The sequence below is a fragment of the Cuculus canorus genome, chromosome 4 (assembly GCF_017976375.1).
Source record: "Cuculus canorus isolate bCucCan1 chromosome 4, bCucCan1.pri, whole genome shotgun sequence".
NCBI lineage: Eukaryota > Metazoa > Chordata > Aves > Cuculiformes > Cuculidae > Cuculus > Cuculus canorus.
In genome coordinates, this window is record NC_071404.1 from 2257283 (window position 1) to 2271371 (window position 14089).

The following is a 14089-nucleotide window of genomic DNA, read 5'->3' on the forward strand; positions in this document are numbered from 1 at the left end:
ATTTCCAGCTTTCCAACCGAAATGCATTAGCTGAGCACACAGGGCTAATGGGAAAGAGGATGCATCATTAGGCAGCCAATTCCACCAAGCAGGAGAAGCCAAGGGGAAAAGCCAGGCTGTCCATCCCTCCACCTGTCCATCCTTCCCACCACCAACCTCGTTAGAAATGAGATCTCGCCCAACCCGACAACTGCGATGCAGAGCTGCCGTGTGGATAACCAGAGCGTCTCCAACATCTCGTTCCATGGGAAGGACCATGGTAGTCATCACTTATAAATCATAAAATCAATGGTTTGGAAGATCATCCAGTTCCAAGATAATTAATGAACAAGCTTTTAATAAAACAAATCAAACCCTCATATATTCCAGTTCTGGAATCCCCAGTATGATAAGGAGATGGAACTGTTGGAGCAGGTCCAGAGGAGGCTACAAAGATGATCCAAGGGCTGGAGCACCTCTGCTCTGAGGACAGGCTGAGAGAGTTGGGATTGTTCAGCCTGGAGAAGAGAAGGCTCTGGGGAGACCTTAGAGCAGCTTCCAGTACCTGAAGAGGCTCCAGGAAACCTGTGGAGGGACTTTTTCTAAGGGATTGGAATGATGGGACAAGGGAGAATTGGAAGGGGGAGGATTTGGATTAGACAATAGGTAGAAATTCTTTGTGATGAGGGTGCTGAGGCCCTGGTCCATGTGGCCCAGGGAAACTGAGTCTGTCCCTGGAGGTGTTCAAGGCCAGGTTGGATAGGATTTTGGGCACCTTGATCCAGTGGGACGTGTCCCTGCACATGGCAAGGGGATTGGAACTGGATGGACTTCGAGGTCCCTTCCAACTCAAACCATTCCATCATTCTCTGATAACACTACCCGTAGTTTCATCCACGTGACCCCAAGCAAAGCCAGAAGCTGGGAACCTCTCCGTATTTTCTTGTATTTTCTTTCCTTGGTGGTGGCTCTTTTTTTCGGGAGAGCCTTCGCCACTTGCCCAGCTTTGAACGTGTGATTTTAATTAGGCACATCATTATGGGGTGGCAGGATTGGGGCTGGCTGTTTGGATAAGGAGCAATAAAGCAGCAGCTGTATTTATCCACTCATTTTGAAGCCGCTGGGGAAGACAGGATGCTAAATGGCAGGGGGAAAAGTGTTTTAAAGGCAAACTTGAGGGACTCTTTTGTCTCCTGGGGGCATCCTCTTTCCCAACGTTCCCGTAGCCATCACCAGGGTGCTTCCTCGAGCAGGATAATCCTGCCCAAGCCTTCTCATCATTTCCATTTGCTTTGAAATGCTCAAAAATATTTAGGTGCTCCTTTATAACGAGGTCGGCTCCTAAGACTTGGGCAGGGAAAAGAGACTTTAAATGGCATGAATCCCTGATTTAAGGCAGGATATACGTGTGCTGAGATGTTTAATGCTGTGTTATTAAGCTGTGTAGGATTTTTGCCCTGTGCTCACCAACCCGAAGACTCCAGTCTGGAGATTTCTCCATGTTTCCATCCATCCAAGTAAATTTTTCGGTGTGAATTTGGTGCTTATGGAGATTTGAATAGGAACGTTTGTGTGCACAGGGTGTCTTTTAGCTTCTGTGACCTCCTGATGTGTTTTTCCCATATCCCAGATACACAAACACCCTCCAACATGCCCAGGCAGGTCCTCATGGTGCGGTGGTAGGATGGGCTCACACTGCCTGTCCTGGGGTAGATCCATGCCTGTGGGCACCTATCTAGGGGTGGGAAGGCCTGAGGAGCATGGTCAAGGTGATGGCGTGGGTGTCAGGGGTGTTGGGTGTTCATGGGGAAAGTTTGGGAGCTGTGGGTGTCCGTGGGGAGAAAGGTGAAGGTGTCCATGTGGGTGTCAGCAGGGTTGGAAGTTGTAGGTGTCCATGTGGGCGTTAATGTGGGTGTCAATGGGGCTGGGAGCTGTAGGTGTCCATGCGGAGAAAGGTGTAGGTGCCAGCAAGGTTGTGCAAGGTGTAATTGGCCATTTATGGAAGAGATATGTCTGGTGGAAGGAGCAAGTGTCCATGTGGGAGTTTTTCTGGAATGGGTGTTGGCATGAGTGTCCATGGAGTGGGCAAATTTGTCCATAGGGAAGGATTGGGTGTTGTTGTGGGTTTCCATGAGAAAGGAGCAGGTGTTGGTGTGGGTGTCCACGGGGGAAGGTGTTTGGGTGTTGCTTTGGGTGCTTGTGAGGAAGGAGCGGGTGTTGGTGTGGGCATCTGTAGGGAAGGAGCGCAGGTGCCTGTGGGTAAAGTGGAGATGCCAAAGAAGGGGTGTCCATGGAGAAACAGGGGTGTCTGTAGGGGTGTCAGTGTGGAAGCAGGACATGGGGGTGTCCCTGGGGAAGCAGGGGTGCTGGTGGGGAAGCAGATGTGTCCATGGGGGTGTTGTGGGGAAGCAGAGGTATCTGTGGGGCTATTCATCGGGAAGCAGGGGTGCCAGTGGGGAAGCAGGGGTGTCCTTCAGGTGTCCATGGGGAAGCAGGGGTGTCCGTGGGGTGTCCCTCGGGAAGCAGAGGGTATCCCCAGGGAAGCAAGAGTGTCTGCGGGGTGTCCCTGGGGAAGCAGAGAGGCTGGTGTGGAAGCAGACGTGTCCATGGGGGTATTCGTGGGGAAGCAGAGGTGTCTGTGGGGCTATTTGTGGGGAGGCAGGGGTGCCAGTGGGGAAGTAGGGGTGTCCGTGGGGTGTCCCTGGGGAAGCCGGGGTGCCAGATGTGGAAACAGGGGTGTCCGTCAGGTGTCCATGGGGAAGCAGGAGTGTCTGTGGGGTGTTCCTGGGGAAGCAGAGGGGCTGGTGTGGAAGCAGAGGTGTCAGCAGGGGTGTCCCCGGGGAAGCAGGGGTGTCTGTGGGGCATCCGTGGGGAAGCACGAGTGTCTGTGGGGTGTTCCTGGGGAAGCAGAGGGGCTGGTGTGGAAGCAGAGGTGTCAGCAGGGGTGTCCCTGGGGAAGCAGGGGTGTCTGTGGGGCATCCGTGGGGAAGCAGAGGGGCTGGTGTGGAAGCAGGAGTGTCTGTGGGGTGTCCTTGTGGAAGCAGGAGTGTCCCCAGGGATGCAGGGGTGTCGGTGGGGTGTCGCTGGGGAAGCAGGGGGGCTGGTGGGGAAGCAGGGGCATTGGTGGGGTGTCCCCGGGGGTGTCCCTGTGGAAGCAGGGGGGCTGGTATGGAATCACGAGTGTCTGTGGGGTGTTTCTGGGGAAGCAGAGGGGCTGGTGTGGAAACACAGATGTCGGCGGGAGTGTCCCTGGGGAAGCAGGGGTGCCAGATCTGGAAGCAGGGGTGTCCCCAGGGATGCAGGGGTGTCGGTGGGGTGTCCCCGGGGAAGCAGGGGTGTTGGTGGGGTGTCCCTGGGGGTGTCCCTGTGGAAGCAGAGGGTCTGGTGTGGAAGCAGGAGTGTCTGTGGGGTGTCCCTGTGGAAGCAGGGGTGCCAGATCTAGAAGCAGGGGTGTCCCTGGGGAAGCAGGGGTGTCGGTGGGGTGTCCGCGGGGGTGTCCCTGTGGAAGCAGGGGGGCTGGTATGGAATCAGGAGTGTCTGTGGGGTGTTCCTGGGTAAGCAGAGGGTCTGGTGTGGAAGCAGAGGTGTCGGTGAGGGTGTCCCTGTGGAAGCAGGGGTGCCAGATCTGGAAGCAGGAGTGTCTCTGGGGAAGCAGGGGTGTCGGTGGGGTGTCCCCGGGGAAGCAGGGGTGTCGGTGGGGTGTCCTTGGGTAAGCAGGGGTGTCGGTGGGGTGTCCCTGTGGAAGCAGGGGGGCTAGTATGGAATCAGGAGTGTCTGTGGGGTGTTCCTGGGGAAGCAGAGGGTCTGGTGTGGAAGCAGGAGTGTCTGTGGGGTGTCCTTGGGTAAGCAGGGGTGTCGGTGGGGTGTCCCCGGGGGTGTCCCTGTGGAAGCAGGGGCAGGGGGACGGGCGGGGCACAGCGGGGCGCCCCCGGAGGTGTCGCTGGCGGTGTCGGTGGGGGTGTCCCTGCCCTGGCCGGGGCGGGCTGTCCCTGCCCTCCGCCCCCCCGCTCGCCCATAAAGGCGGTGGCGCCGGGCGGGGCGCAGTTCTGGCCATGCCGCACGGTTCGCCCCGGACCCCGCCGCGCCCCCCGACCACCGCCTTCCACATCGAAGCGCTCCTCGCCCGGGATCCGCCGCCGCGCCGGGCACCTTCCTCCTCCTTCTCCTGCTCCTCCTCGTCCTCTCCTGCCGCGCTGCCCCCGCACTGCCCCGCGCCGACACCGGGGCTGCTGCCCGCAGCCTGGGGCTGGGGCTGGGGGACCAGCCATGGTGAGGGGGTCCGGCTGGGAGGAGGGTCTCATCCATCGCGGGTGGGATGGGGTCCGTCCGTCCTGGATGGGGGGGTTGGGACCATCACGCGTGATGCTGGTGGGTCCCATCAGTCGTGGGTTGGCAGGTCCGGTCCTATACAGGTGGTGCTGGTGGGTCCCATCAGTGGTGGGTTGGCAGGTCCGGTCCTTTACAGGTGGTGCTGGTGGGTCCCATCAGTGGTGGGTTGGCAGGTCCGGTCCTTTACAGGTGGTGCTGGTGGGTCCCATCAGTGGTGGGTTTGCAGGTCCGGTCCTTTACAGGTGGTGCTGGTGGGTCCCATCAGTTGTGGGTGAGGGGGTCTGGTCCATCACGGGTGGTGGGTCTTGTCACTCATGGGTCCATCACGGATGGTGTAAGGGAGGTCTCGTTCATCACGGGTGGGTGGGGGTCCCGCCTAACATAGGGGCTGGGGGGTCTGGTCCATCAAGGGTGGTGGGGGTGGGTCACGTCAGTCATGGGTGAGCAGGTCCCGTCCTTTACAGGTGGTGCTGGTGGGTCCCATCAGTGGTGGTTGAGGGATGTCTGGTCGATCACGGGTGGTGGTGGGGTCCCATCTGTCTTGGATTTTGGGGGTCCGGTCCATCACGGGTGGTGGTGGTCGGTCCCATCCATCTTGGATTGGGGGGTCGGGTCCACCACGGGTGATGCTGATGGGTCCCACCAGTCGTGGGTGAGGGGTGTCTGGTCCATCATAGGTTGTGTAGAGGGGTCTGGTCCATCACGGGTGGTGTGTCTTATCAGTCATGGGTGAGGGGGTCTGGTCCGTCATGGGTTGTGGGTGGGGGGTCCCTGTCCGGGAGGAGGGTTTCGTCCATCACAGGTGGTGGGATGGGGTCCATCCATCCTGGATGGGGGGGTCGGGTCCATCACGGGTGATGCTGCTGGGGCCCATCAGTCGTGGGTGAGGGGATTCTGGTCCATCACGGGTGGAGGTGGGAGGTCTGGTCCACCACGAGTGGTGGGTCCATCAGTCATGAGTGAGTGGGGTCTGGTCTATCACGGTGAGTGGTGGGTCCTGTCTGTCTTGGGTTTTGGGGGTCCAGTCCATCGTGGATGGTGTAGGGGGATCTCGTTCATTATGGATGTGGGGGGTCCCATCTAGCAGGGGTGTTAGGGGGTCCAGTCCATCACGGGTGGTGCTGGTGGGTCCCACCTGTCATGGGGTGGGGGGGGTCTAGTCCATCATGGGTGGGGAAGTCCCTGTTTGTGTGTGGGGTCCCATCACAGTTGGGGTGAGGGATCCTATATGTCATGGATGGGGGGTCCTTTCCATCACAAGGGGTATGGGGTCCCCATCCATCATGGAGGGAATGGGAGGTCTGGTCTGCCATGGGTTTCCGGGGTGTTCACTCATGGGTGAAGAGGGTCCTGTTCATCACAGGTGGTGGTGGGAGTCTTGTCTGTCAAGGATGGGCTGGGGGATCTGGTCCATTTATGAGTCAGGAAGGAAGGTCCTGTTCATCATGGGTGGTGGTGGTGAGCCCATTCATCATGGGTTGATGGGGTTCTGGTTCATGACAGGTGGTGAGGGTCCCATCCATCACGGGTGGGGTGGGGGGTCCTGTCCATCATGGGTGGTGTTTGGAGTCCTGTCCATCACTGGTGTGGAGGGATCCCATTCATAATGGGCATTTGACTATGTGAGATGGAGGTGTTTAAAAGCCAGGTAGATGAGGTGCTCAGGGATCTGGTTTAGTAGCGGACAGGGACGGTTGGACTTGATGATCTCGAAGATCTTTTCCAACCAAGCGATTCTATGATTCTAACTAAAATATTACTCTTACGAGACAGCATCTGCCCAGTTCTTTGTTAATCAATATTCACATCAACTCTACAGGTATGAAAATACAGTCAAAAGTTTGCAAAGCTATTTCCACAAAGTATTTCATGGTGGGATTCACACTTGCTCTTATCCAAGTATTAAAATAGAAAAACTGTGACAGGTGAAATTATTTTAATGAGGAAAATAGTTTTTAAGTGTAATTACGGCAGTTAAGCTGTCACAGCTCCGTCCCACAAATCGTTAAACGTGTGCAGAACTCGCACTCAATTCATGAAACAAAGTAGGTCAAGGTGCCCATTTGTGCCTGGAAAACGTGACACCACCAGTCCTGAGTAGGAGTGTGAATCGGGATCATTAGGTACAGTGTTTCCATAAAAGTTGAAGAAATTTGGTTTGCCGTGATAGGGATCTGTCACAGCAGACTTGCATCCCTCATGGCTGCTGGTGGCTGGATCCTGGACTTGACGCTGGTGAGGCCACACCTGGAATCCTGGGTTCAGTTCTGGGCTCCTCACTCCAAGAAGGACATCGAAGGGTTGGAATGCATCCAGAGAAGGGAATGGAGCTGGGGAAGGGGCTGGAGAACAAGGGTTATGAGAGTGGCTGAGGGACATGGGGTTGTCAGCCTGGAGAAGAGGAGGCTGAGGGGAGACCTCATCACTGTCTGAACAACTGCCTGAAAGGAGGTTGTAGAGAGGTGGGTGTTGGTCTCCCAACTGACAGGCGATAGGATGAGAGGAAATGGCCTCAAGTTGCACCAGGGCAGGTTCAGATTGGACATCAGGAAAAACTTCTTCACTGGAAGGATTCTGAGGCCCTGTCAGAGGCTGCCCAGGGAGGTGGTGGAGTCCCCATCCCTGGAGGGGTTTAAAAAACGTGTAGATATGGTACTTTGGGACATGGCTTAGTAGGCACAGTGGCGTTGGGATGACTGACTGCATGATCTTAGAGGTCTTCTCCAACCTTAATGTTTCTGTGGTTCTAGGATTCTATGAGTGTATTCTGGTACTTGAAGGTGTTCTCAGTATCCCCTCAGTATCCGATCCAGTATCTTTTGGCATCGAGCAGGAGGGACTTTGATGGTCCTTCCAGAGCTTCTCACTCAGATATGTAAAGCCTGCACAGAACCAGCATCTTGGATGCAGAGTTTTTTTGCCTTGATGGCTACAGCCCCCTTTCCTCATCCCTTGACAGTGGTCTCTTCACTTTGCCATCTTCCTGGCAGTGAGATGTGGCTCCTCTGAACCTTCTTCAGGAGGGTGGAGCTGGCTGGGATGAGCCCAGCAGCTCCTGGGGGATAATAGAAGGTGGCAGTCACAGGCTCCAGTTGTGCTTGGAAATCTATTTGTGCTGGAGATGTGTGTGGAACACAGTCTGTGCTGGCGGATGAGGGCTTTGGAAACCAGAGACCCCACGTCCTTAGGCTGGTGACCCTCAGGCTGGTGCCATCTGGTCCTGTGACACTGCTGGTGTTGTATTGTATGTTAATTAGTTAATTATGGTTATCATCAGGCCACAACTAGATAAGAAACAGCATACAGATCCACTTGTTAGTCCTGCTAATGCCTCTGCACACTGATCCATGATCAGCTGAGCCTACTGAGACCAAGGTCCAGGATGAGGACCTGCAGGAGGGCTGGTGACTTGCCTTCACCAGGCCAGTCTGCCCATTTCCATGTCTTGCCCTGGGAAGGGTAAAAGTGGGGCAGCATGAAGTAAACTCCTCAACCTTAAGATCTTTGTGATTCGGGGGGCTTTTTGAGATGGAGATGGGTTTTTTTGCGTTCAGCACGTCCTGGTGGACTTCATTATTCTGTTACAAAGATCCTGTACAGATGGAGGTCAAACCCTGCTCACCACATGGAATCATAGAATGGGTTGGATTGGAAGGGACCTTAAAGATCCAGTTCCACCTCCCTGCCACGGGCAGGGACACCTCCCACTGGATCAGGCTGCTCCAAGCCCCATCCAGCCTGGCGTTGAACACCTCCAGGGACAGGGCAGCCACGACTTCCCTGGGCAACCTGGGCCAGAGCCTCACCACCATCATTGTAAAGAATTTTTCTCATTGAGAGTTGACTTCTCTGCGTCATGTCCAGGATTGTCGTAAGTTGTACCTGTGGGTAGAATCACATAATAGGTTGGAAGGGACATCAAAAGATCGTCTAACTTTTTGTGGGAAAGGGAGACTAGAAGAGATGATTCAGGCAGGGACAGGATAGGGACATTGCTGCTTTTCATTTTGGTGCTACTTTCTCCCAGACCTTTTACTGCATTTGGAGTTCAGTTGGGTTTGGTACATCAACAGGTGTTGAGGAAGGCCCTCAAACATGCAGACCCCATCAATTGCTGCTTCTTGCTTGCAGGTTTGGACTTGTCTCACTGTGTAGGGGCCAACTCGCTGGGCCCTGCCGTGACTTGGAGATCTGGGGGACCCTGCAAGATGAAGAGGGTGCGCACGGTCTTCAAACCAGAGCAGCTGGAGCGACTGGAGCAGGAGTTCCTCAAGCAGCAGTACATGGTGGGCACGGAGCGAGTAGACCTGGCTGCAACTCTGCATCTCACAGAGACTCAGGTAAGGACATGGATCTGTTGGAGAGAGTCCAGAGGAGGGCCATGAAGATGATCCAAGGGCTGGAGCACCTCCCACACGAGGACAGGCTGAGAGAGTTGGGGTTGTTTAGCGTGGAGAAGGGGAGGCTCCAGGGGGACTTAGAGCAGCTTCAAGTAATTAAAGGGGGCTCCAGGAAAGCTGGGGAGGGTCTCTTGATGGGGGAATGCAGGGATAGGAGAGTGGGGAGGCCCTGGCCCAGGTTGCTCAAGAAAGTCGTGGCTGCCCCATCCCTGGAGGTGTTCAAGGCCAGGCTGGATGGGGCTTGGAGCAGCCTGATCCAGTGGGAGGTGTCCCTGCCCGTGGCAGGGGGTTGGGACTGGATGGGCTTTGAGGTCCCTTCCAACCCTAATTATTCTATGATTCTATAAAATGGGAGGGCTGGGGACGGTGGCATCAATTCTTGGTTTGGGTTTGGTCTGTCGTGGTTCCCCTGCTGTGAAGTGCAGCTGGAGGAGGACATGAGTTGTGGGACGCCTTGCTGCAAGACAACACTGAAGCCACAGGCCTGGAGGGATGCAATTAGGGATCCTGGATAGGATTAGATGTTTTATGAATATGAACAACTTTTTCTTAACCCATAAAGTGGAACAAAAAGCATTTAGGAGCACAAACCTCCTTGCTTTTGAGTTCAAGCTAGGTTGGACTGATATATCAAGGCCGCTATGATCCTCTGGAGATCGTTTATGCTTATGAGTCCCTTTATGACATGGGGTCTATATTTTTTTCTGTTTTTCCCAGTATGTTTCTGCCCCTCCCACTGCAAGCTGCTGATTTATGGTGCAAAGGAGGAGCCCTGTGGTCTTCCTTGGTGGGATCCAAATTCAGCTAGGGAAAATGGAGAGCAAAATAAGTTTGGGGGGGATCAGGGGGGAAGGAGCTGGGGGTATGTTGGCGTCTCTCCATGGTCTCTGGCAGCCATGGTCCCAGGGATGGGTTCAGTGTCTCATGGGAACTATTGGAGGTGCTTCCTTCACCACCTGAGCCTGAATGTCCTGTGTAGCTGCATCCTGCTCTTCATCATCTTTTCTCCCAGCACCATTCTGCCCTCCATAGTGTCACCTTCTCCTGCTCACTGTGCCCCAAGCAGAGAAGGGACATTCCTTTTGGGGGACATCTGCCCTGGAAGCATGTGGCAATGACCACCATCAGAAAGGGGCTCTTGGAGACCTCGTCCTAAGCTATTGTGCTGTTTTTCCTGCTAGGTGAAAGTCTGGTTCCAGAACCGGAGGATAAAGTGGAGGAAGCAGAGCATGGAGCAGAAGGCAGCAAAGTTGTCGCAGTTTGGGGTGATACAGCCTGCCACTGCGGACTCAACAGACATCAAGGATCACGAGGAGGACACCGTGGACGTTGAGCTTTGAATGGCTCATGAGATTCAGCCACCACTGTTGTTTGTTCAGCCATGGCTGCTCCATGGAGATGCTGAGGATGCAGGCATGTCTGTGCTTCTTTGGTCCAAGTGAGACATCACGCTCTCAATCTGAGAGTTGGAGCTACAGGACAAACTGCAGCTGGCTGGGAGGAATCCCCAGATATTGTTTGGCTGCTCTTTGGTAGCCGTGTGCCATAATTCCTGGGGCTTCATCACCAGGCTGCTTGTCCTCGATGCTGGATGTCCTTGATGGCCATAGCTGTGATAAGGCATGTGATTTCCTCTTTGCTCTTGAAGCATGAGGACACACAAGCAGTTCCCAGCAGAGAGGCTGGGGTGACAATCAGATGGTGTCTCGCTGGGAACATAAGGGTGTTTGAACTCACTTGCATAGGAGGGAGAGGTCACTCCTAGGAAGGAGACCTGTGCTGAGAGGAAAATCAACTGAGATTGGTTTTCCTGGTCAGCTCGACTCCCTTGTTCCATGTGACTTCCTTGTTTGATGTGTAGATCACAATAACAGAAAGAAAAGAAGATCAGAAAGCCCTTTGCTCCCAGCTGCAGACCATCTCAGTCCTCTTGCAATAGGATGAACAGGGTCTGATCCTGCCCCTGGAACACAAGTGCCTCTTGTCCTGTGCCTTGCTATTTTTGTGCCTTCTTTTTGACTTTCCAAACTCAGAGGGCAGAACCTGGTGGGTGTCTCTGCCTTCTGGCTTTGCTGAGGTGTGTGTGTGCTGCTGCAGCTGGGAACCATAGAATCACTAGGTTGGAAAAGACCTTTGAGATTATCGAGTCCAACTGTACCTGTCCACTACTAAACCAGATCCCCGAGCACCTCATCTACCTGTCTGTTAAACATCTCCAGCAATAGGGACGCCACCACCTCCCTGGGCAGCCTCTGCCAGTGCTGGAGAACCTTTTCAGTGAAGAAATTTTTCCTGGTGTCTGATCTCAACCTGCCCTGCTGCAGCTTGAGGCCATTTCCTCTCATCCTATCTCCTGTCACTCGGGAGAAGAGACCAACACCCACCTCACTACAACCTCCTTTCAGGCAGTTGTAGACAGTGAGAAGGTCTCCCCTCATCTTCCTTTTCTCCAGGATAAACAACCCCAGGTCCCTCAGCCACTCCTCATGACCCTTGCTCTCCAGCCCCTTCCCCAGCTCTATTTTCCTTCTCTGGATGCGTTCCAGCCCCTCAATGTCCTTCTTGGAGTGAGGAGTGCAAAATTGAACCTAGCATTCAAGGTGTGGCCTCACCAGTGCTGAGGACAGGAGAGAATGGACCACTCTGGCTGGCTGAGCTGCAGGGATCAGGGCTACCATGAAAAGGTGGGTTTCCCACCACTTCTTGTGCTCCAGAGGCCCCTTCTGCCCCTTGTCCAGATGTGCCAATTCTAGCCCAGCCTGCAGTTGCTCTGTTCTCTCCTCATTATACACCCAGGCGTGATGGGAAACCACACCTGGAGTGGTCTGCAAGAACATCTGTAGTCAGCAGTTGTATTTCTGTTGGGTGGGGGTGCTTTGCGGGGTCAGGATTAAAAGTTTAACCCTCCCCACCTGCCTGCTGGCAGCTCTGTGCTCCCAGGGGTCAGCGCTCAGGCTGTCACCTTCAAGGTCTGCCTGGGGTACCAGGCACCACCTTCTGTCAGCTCAGGATTACTTATTGCCTCTCTTTCTGACCCATTTTACTGTTATATTGTTATTTATAGAAAGAACTTCTTCGGTTTTTTTTTTTTCCCTTTGTCATTTATTTATTTGCTTTGCTTCCAAATAAAAATCTAGTTATTTTAAAAAGAGATGGGATTGATTGGGGGGAGGCAGGGGTTGGGTGGCTTCTGGGTTTCTGGGCAGACAGTGATGCCTCGGTGGCTTCTTGTCAGGCAGGGGTTACCCATCGTTTTCGCTGTGTACAGTGTTCTCTGTGTTTCTGAGGAATTTGAGTAAAAGAAAGAAGAAATGCAGCATTTCCTCCACCTGATAAGACTCTGCTTGTCAAAAAATAACATCTGTTTTCCCACACAAGTCGCCAAAAGGGGATTTCTCTTTAAAAGGGAGAAGGACTTGGGGTGCTGGGGGATAAGAAGCTCAACATGAGCCAGCAATGTGTGCTTGCAGCCCAGAAACCAACCATGTCCTGGGCTGTATCCAAAGCAGCGTGGCCAGCAGGGTGAGGGAAGGGATTCTGCCCCTCTGCTCTTGTAGGACCTCACCTGGAGTCCTGTGTCCAGTTCTGGAATCCCCAGCATGAGAAGGAGATGGAACTGTTGGAAAGGGTCCACAGGAGGCCATGGAGATGATCCGAGGGCTAGAGCACCTCTGCTGTGAGGACAAGCTGAGAGAGCTGGAATTGTTGAGCCTGGAGAAGAGAAGGCTGTGGGGAGACTTTGGAGCAGCTTCCAATACATAAAGGGGCTTCAGGAAAGCTGGGGAGGGGCTTTTTCCAAGGGCCTGGAGTCATAGGAGGAGGGGGAATGGCTTTAAATTGGAAGAGGGAAGATTTAGAATAGGCATGAGGAAGAAATTCCTCACAGTGAGGGTAGGGAGGCACTGGCCCAGGCTGCCCAGAGAAGTCATGGCTGTCCCATCCCTGGAGATGTTCAAGGCCAGGTTGGATGGAGCTTGGAGCAGCCTCGTCCAGTGGTGTTCCTGCCCATGGCAGGGAGGTTGGAACTGGATGGGCTTTGAGATCCCTTCCAACCCAAACCATACGATGATTCTAATCTCTGTCTGGATATCAAGCCACTGCCCTCTGGATGCAACCATCCAACCAATTCCTGATCCACTGAATAGTCCACTCAGCAAATTCATACCTGTCCAGCTTAGAGAGAAGGATGTTGTGGGGGACTGTGTTAAAGGCCTTATAGAAGTCCAGACAGATGACATCCATAGCTCCTCCTTTGTCCACTAATGTGGTCACTCCATCATAGGCAGCATTCCTCAACCAGTGTCTAGGTCCTTGTAGACCCCAGGGATAGGCATTGCATAGCAGAGCAGTGTCCCTCACAGCCCGCTGCTGACTTCACCAGGGCCAGACCCCAAAATGCAGATGGGAAGGTGTCCCATTCAGTTTATCTGTCCCTCATCACTGTCTGGGTGGACAGGGAGATGTCCTGCTCTGCAACATTGCTCCTCCTGGGCATGGAGGTGGTAGAATCCAGCCCTCGACACAGTGCAGCATCCCCACCATGAGCCGACACTGACATCTAGTGACTCCAAAACACCCAAAACCGACCCAAATATGAAATTGTCCCATATTTAGAAACCTACTGTGGCAGCTTGGTTGATGAAGAGAGGGACTGAATCTGAATGGGTGCTGGTGTGAATCCAAACACGTGGTTTTGTGAGGTTTGGGTGTTCACAGAGAGCCTGTCGGGAGGCAGCGAGAGTGCAGGAGCAACATTAGCATCTTTTGAAGAGTTTTTATGGAAAACTGGGCTAGTTTGGGGCCCTCAGGGGCAGCTGACAATGTCTCCTGGAGCGTGTCCAGAGAAGGGGAACGGAGCTGGGGAAGGGGAGGAATAGCAGAAGCAGCTGGAGCTGTTTAACCTGGAGAAAAGGAGGATGAGGGGAGACCTTCTCACTGCCTACAACTGCCTGAAAGGAGGTTGTAGTGAGGTGGGTGTTGGTCTCTTCTCCCAAGTGACAGGTGATAGGATGAGAGGGAATGGCCTCAAGTTGCAGCAGGGCAGGTTCAGTTTGGACATCAGGAAAAGTTTCTTGACCAAAACAGTTCTCAGGCCCTGGCAGAGGCTGCCCAGGGAGGCAGTGGAGTTCCCATCCCTGGATATAAAAGTCAGGTAGATTAGGTGCTCAGGGGTGTGGTTTAGTAGTGGACAGGTACAGTTGGACTCAATCTCAAAGGTCTTTTCCAACCTAGTGATTCGATGATGCATAACATAATCCCCAACATAAGAAGGAGATGGAATTGTTGGAATGGGTCTAGAGGAGATCACGGAGATGATAGGAGGGCTGAAGCCCCTCCTGTAGGAGGACAGGCTGAGAGAGTTGGGGTTGTTCAGCCTGGAG

General features: G+C 54.0%; 1 protein-coding gene across 1 annotated transcript; it reads left to right on the forward strand.

Annotated features, from left to right (window-relative positions):
• The first annotated feature begins 8500 nt into the window (after positions 1-8500).
• Positions 8501-10048, forward strand: LOC128852144 (homeobox protein not2-like). Its single transcript, XM_054066127.1, has 2 exons — positions 8501-8648; positions 9890-10048. The coding sequence occupies exons 1-2, from the start codon at positions 8517-8519 to the stop codon at positions 10046-10048; spliced, it is 291 nt and encodes a 96-aa protein (XP_053922102.1). The 5' UTR covers positions 8501-8516.
• The last annotated feature ends 4041 nt before the right edge of the window (positions 10049-14089 follow it).